Below are 6,000 nucleotides of genomic sequence, written 5' to 3' on the forward strand. Positions count from 1 at the left end.
GAATTCGCTTAATGGAACATAGGAAAATGATTTGGGGGACAATCCAGAGGGTAGTTTGGGCGGTCGGGAGGGGCGGGGAGTCCCTCCAGATGGGTTGGGGGTTCACTAAGGACGCATAAGCAGGTTAGCAGATGAAAAGGGCGCTTGGAAAACAGGTTTTGAGCCTCCAGCGCTTCTGTGCGCCTGCGTGCTGCGGGTGGGGGCCGGGGGTGTGCTGGGCGCGCTTATCGTAGAGCGGCGGCCACTGCGGATGGGCCCTGGGGGAGAATGAGCGTGGGCCCCGGGTGTAGGCAGAGGGAAATTATGTTGGAGAGGGTGATGTGTAGTTTCAGCCTGTGAGTCTGCGTTTGTGGGTGGCCGGAGGGTGTGTGTGTGTGCGTGTGTGTGTGTGTCTGTGTGTGTCTGTGTTTGCGCGCGCGCGCACGTACGTCCAGGACTTTGTGTGAGCAGGGCGTTCAGTACTAACTAGCTGGCCTGCCCGCCTGAGTGGCGGGGGTCTCAGAGTTTCCCTGGAGCCTGTCTGCAGGTGTGCTTGCATGGTCATGCCCTGGTTTCCTCAGTGTTCATCTGAAAATGTGTGTTTCCAACAATTGTGTGTGTGCCTGTCTGGCTGGGTGTTCCCACAAATTGATGCATCTTGTATTTGCATGATTACGAGTGAGAGTCTGTGATTGCATCTTATGCTTCTTAAAAAGGTTTACAGGAAGAGGTGTTGACTCTAATTTTCCAGATAGTGTGTTGTCAGTGTGTATGTATGTGTGTGTGTTTAATCATATTTAATCCTCATGTTTAATAATTAAGTTTACTCATTTTTCTGGAGAGGAAAGCTGACAGCACAAGAGGTTAAAGAACCTCTGAAATGGGGCTTGCCAGGTAAAATACAGGATGCTTACTTAAATTTGAATTTCAGACAAATAATGAATTACCTTTGGGTATAATTATGTCCCAAATATTTCATGACACTTGGGTATTCTTAAACATAACTTCATATATTAAATAAATGATTTTTATGTAGACATTTACCATGAGGTGTTTGGGACCTATCATGCTAAAATATGATTTGCCTGTCTCAAATTCAAATCTCAGTTTGCTGTGTATTTGTTGTAATATTGTTGTTAAATCTGGCAAACTTGATCCTTGAGATCTCTCAGCTAGTGACTGGCAGGTTGGAATACCCCCAGTGCACCCTCCAGACACACAGGCTGAAGTTCTGCCGAGGGTAAAGCGAGGGTGGGGCGGGTCCCAGGACCCCACAGCTGAGTCTGCTGCTAGGCACACTTGCTGCAGTGCTGGCCCCTCCCCGGGGGCTGTGGTGAGGGGTCTGTGGACCGGCTCCCTCATCTTCACAGCAGTCCTGAGAGGCAGTCACTTAAGCATCCTGTACCAGAAGGGGCCCCCGAGGTCAGGGAAGTGATGTTCTGGTCTGAATCACTTGGTTAAGCTGCCAAGTTAATCACTTATAGCCTTAGGACATCCCTGAAATACAGCACTGGGAATGCTGACCATGAGGTGCACTTATTGAGAGCCTGCTGTATGCCAGACTCCAGAGGCCCTTTTGATACCCAGTTAACTGACCTTCACCTATGATTCCCAGCACTCTGTGTCATAATATTTCTTCTTTTCCTTAAAGGGGCACCATGGCAATCGCTCTCCCCAAACCACACACTGGGCCTTGGAAGCAGCTCTAGGAGGCAGGCATTGCCAACACTCCCCTTGGATGTTGGGGACCTGGAGACTTGGGGAGGGGATGGAGCTGTCTGAGTCCATCCGACATCTGAGAGTGGTGCTGGGGTTCACACCCGGGCCATCTGGGTCCCCAGCCCAGGCATTGACTGCTCTGGTCTCCTGTCCGTAGGGAGCAGCTGTGGTGTCACGATGCTACCTCTCAGCACCATCGAGGGCCAGGAAACGGAGGAGGTGCAGACCAAGCCGCCCGAGAAAGGAGGTGAGACACACATGGGGTGGAAACCTGTGGGCAGGTGGGAATGGGGAGAGCCTCCAGAGTAAGGCTGATGAGGAAAGGTTGACCCTGAAGACTGATCCCAACCCCAAATATCTCCTAGTTGCTCTTCCTGGGAAGGGAGGGCCCTGAGCGGCTCCCAGGATGGAACCTCCCTGACATCCCCTCATGTCAGTGGGTCCTGTCTCTCCCCTGCTCAGAGCCTGCAGGGGTGTCTCGTGGGAGCTGGAATTAATCTGGGCTCCATTTTGTGGCCCAGATACCTGCCTGGACTGGCCCTGCATCTAGTCGCCAAGTCAGGAACTGCAGGGTCATTCAGGCGGAAGATGAAGGAGGCCTGACCCAAGGAGTTGGCAGAGAGGGTTGGCAGGAGTGGGGTGATTCCTGTGAAGCCTGTGGATCCTGCGGGTAGCTTGGACACGTGAATGAGGGCTGTTGGTTTTGTTGTGATGCTTCCTTTCTAAAACATCTTACTTTGCAATAATTTTATATTCACAAGAAGTTGCCATAATAGTACATAGAAGTTCCATGGACACTTCAACCCATTTCCCCCAGTATTTTTATTTTATATGATGATAGTACAACATCAAAACTAGCCCATGGATATTGGCACAATCCATGTGTGTTTTTACTTGTATTTCATCACATCTATAGCTGTGTGTAACCATCATACAAAACAAGATACAGGCCACTTTTTTAGCTAGCTACTCCCTTACCAGAGGTGGCTACTTTCCAGCTTCTTGTCCAATCTTCCAGAATGTTCTATGCTCACTCATACAGACAAGGATGTGTATGTACCTGTTACTATGTATTTATGTCTGATGTACTGTGTGTACTGTATATGCCACTGCCAGTTCCCATTTTGTCTTGTTTCATTTAATTCTGACCTGGCACTTAGTATCTTCCAGTCACCGTCCCAATGCTTTCCAAGCACCCAATCACTCGTGCTTCACAACTCTGTGAGGTAAGGAGAGTGATTACCCCATTTTGCAGATGGGAAATCTGAGGGGTGACAAGGATGAATGATTAGCTCATGCTGGGACTTGAAGCGTCTGGCCTCGGGGTCTTTGACCTTAAGCACTGTGTCCCCTGTCCATCTTGGGGACCCTTCTCCACAACATGCCCAGTTTGCGTTCCAGCTGCCTGGCATTCCATGGTCTGTCTGTCCTGTGTTCTAATTTATTTAACCTGGTTCGTACAGGTGGCCATTTGGGTTATTCCCAGTCTTTGAGGATGACAATATATGCAAGTAGAGGTAGGATTATAGTTGGGCCATATGGCACACGGAGGAGTATAACCATGATAATGTGTTTAAAAATTGAAATGGATGCATCAAAGGGGTGTATTTTGTAATTTTGACAGGTTGACTGAATGGTCCTCCATAGAGAGACCGATTTCCATTCCCAGCAGGAGTGTAGGAGTTTCTAAGAGAATATCTGGATTTGTTGGTAGCTTTGAAATATCAGGAGATTTCACTCTAAATCAAGACATCTGTCTTCTGTGGGGAAACCTGACAATTTTCTGCAGAGGCAGCCCCACAGACAGCTGCATATCAGCTGTCCCTTCCTCCTGGACACGGGCTCCCCAGGCTGCCACCATCTCCAGAGCCCCCTGTTGTCTTACCCCAGCCCCTTCACTTGCTGACATGCCCTCTCTGTTCCCTGTGGGCCTTCGGGATGCAATTTAATGCATGTCTGCAGGCACTGTGTGCAACCTCCAGCAAGTGTCCTAACCTCTGTGCCTTGGTTTCCTCATCTCTAAAGTGGGATGATGATAGCAGCCATCTCAATTTAGCTATGATGTGCAAAATACTTAAATGCGTACCTGGCACATAGCAAGTACTCAACACATGTTAGTTCTTGTCAATGGTTTCATGATGAAGATCTTATTATTATTGAGTTTCTCAAGCCTCAGAGGGCAAGGTGGTTTCATGCCTCTTTCCTCCTCTCTCAGCCCTGCTTCCTGAGAACCCTGGTGAGCCGCGGAAGAAGTCCACTGGAATGAAGGGAAGACTGTCATTCAAAGTCCTGCCATTCTGTCCCATGGTAAGCCTGCTTGTTTCCTCCCTTTGACCAGAGGCTCCTGGGTTCTGAGAGGTCAGGTACTTCCACCACCCTCTCTGCCCAGCAGAGACCCTTGGGTGGCTGGGTGCCCCTTGTCCCCCCCGAGGATGTGGCCCCAACCTGTGAGGGATGGTTTTCCTTGAAGATACTGCCCTCTTTCCTGCTTCCTTCTCTTTCCTAATTCCTGCCTCTGCTCCAATGTCACCTCCTCCATGAAGCCTCCCTTGTTCAGTTTTGCCCCAACCCCCAGCTTTGTTGAATATTTGTCAGATAATTATTGCTAACCGAGAGCATACCTTGTATTTGCTTGTTCATTCTGAAGGGGTAGGAACATGTTCTGTTGTTCAATGACATATCCCCCCCTGGCTAGAACAGATGTAACCAGCGGTAGGCACTGTACACATGTGGGCTGATTAAATGAAGGAATGAATTAGGGAACGGTCCCTGCTGAGGCAGGCAGCTGTGGCTTTGTCCACCTGGATACCATTCCTCGTTCTTTTGCTAAAACACTTGATTTTTGGGGGGACCATCTGCCTCCATGCACTTTGGATGTGTCTGATCCCATCCTCAGACCAGCTCCAGGTATGCCCCTGACCAATCAGAGCCGGCAATGCCAGGGTTCCCTGTGATTGGTTCCGGGCTGGGCACGTGACTCAACCTTAGCCAATGAGGAGTCTGCTCCGTCTCTGGGATTCTTAACAGGTTGGAGGGGAGTTTGGAGTGGCCCTGATAGGGAATCAGGGGGGCCGCGAGTAGAGGTCAGGGGAGGCACAGGGTCAGGATGCTCGCAAGAACACCTTTCCTGTTAGTGCCTGCAGCAGTGCCAGGGAGGACTTTTGAAGAGGTTTTCTTATTAGGAAATGTGAGAATCAAAGACATTATAAAAACAGTACAAAGGTCATCCAAATCCACCGATTGTTAACACATTTTCTATTTGCATGTTTTCTCTAATATGAATATATATAATATATGATGTTGCTGGTGCTCAACATCCTGCAATGTACAGGATGCCCCCCTGACTACAAAGAATGATCTGACCCCAAAATGTCACTAGTGTGACACTAACGTTCTCTTCTTTCTTCTCTGTTCTCTGTCCTTCCAGCCAAGTGTTTGCTTCACCTATTACTTGGAACCGGATGACTCTGACTCTGATTCCCAGTTTCCTCCTGAACCTTCGAAACCTGACCCAAATTGCACCTTTGTGCCTCTGCCTGTGTTAGAGTTTCGTGAAATCAAGGTGTGTGAATGTCCCCTGTGCTGTCTCAGCTTTGTCACTGCTTCCTAATACCTGAGGTCCCTCTGCTTCCTGCTCTTGCCTCAGCACCCTGGAATCATGCATGCTGGTCTACTGTGATGTAAAATCCCCAAATACAGCTGCTTAAATAAACCAAACTTGATGTCTCTCTCATGATTGTGGTCTGTGTGTAAAACTCCCAGGGCTGGGGTGTTGCATCCCCGTGGAGTTGGGTAGCCAAGGTCCTTTGACCTTAGTGCTCTGTGCCACGTGGCTGGAGAGGGCTCACCCCCACATCCCGTCCACATTGTGGCTCAGGGGAAGGGGAGGAGGATGAGGGAAGGGGAAGAAACACTTTAGTCCTTCAAAGGGCAACTCCTACAAGATGCCCAGATCACTTTTCCTCAAACCTCATTGGCCAGAACATAGTCACGTGACCACATCTAGCTGCAAGAGATGCTGGGAAGTGCAGTCCTGTGCTCACCTAATAGCTTCTATTATTACAGCAGAGGAGAATGGATAATATGTCCACCACTGACCAGGTCTGTTATGTTAATTTAGCCGTGGCGCCAGGCTGTGATGAATACATGAGTGAATAAATGTATTCTTCAATTCTGTATCTCTCTCCCATTGACTGGGATCACCTCCATTTTTACACAAATATTTAGAATGATGAACCTTCGAGCACTGACCATGTGGTAGGCACTGAGCTAATGTCTTTACACATTTTGATCCACTTAATT

The 6,000-nt window shown here is 48.9% G+C and overlaps 1 protein-coding gene across 6 annotated transcripts in view; it reads left to right on the forward strand.

The window, feature by feature from the left end:
• Positions 1-5,431, forward strand: part of LOC309648252 (uncharacterized protein) — a 43,497-nt gene extending 38,066 nt beyond the window's left edge. For all 6 annotated transcript variants that reach the window (XM_082436716.1, XM_082436713.1, XM_082436715.1 and 3 more), the window contains 3 exons: positions 1,856-1,945; positions 3,914-4,005; positions 5,126-5,431. In XM_082436716.1, the coding sequence (XP_082292842.1) occupies positions 1,856-1,945; positions 3,914-4,005; positions 5,126-5,308 (365 nt within the window). In that variant the 3' untranslated portion in view covers positions 5,309-5,431. The remainder of the gene's footprint in view (positions 1-1,855; positions 1,946-3,913; positions 4,006-5,125) is intronic.
• The last annotated feature ends 569 nt before the right edge of the window (positions 5,432-6,000 follow it).

This window comes from Balaenoptera physalus (genome assembly GCF_965194825.1).
Source record: "Balaenoptera physalus genome assembly, chromosome: 19".
NCBI classification, from domain to species: Eukaryota; Metazoa; Chordata; class Mammalia; order Artiodactyla; family Balaenopteridae; genus Balaenoptera; species Balaenoptera physalus.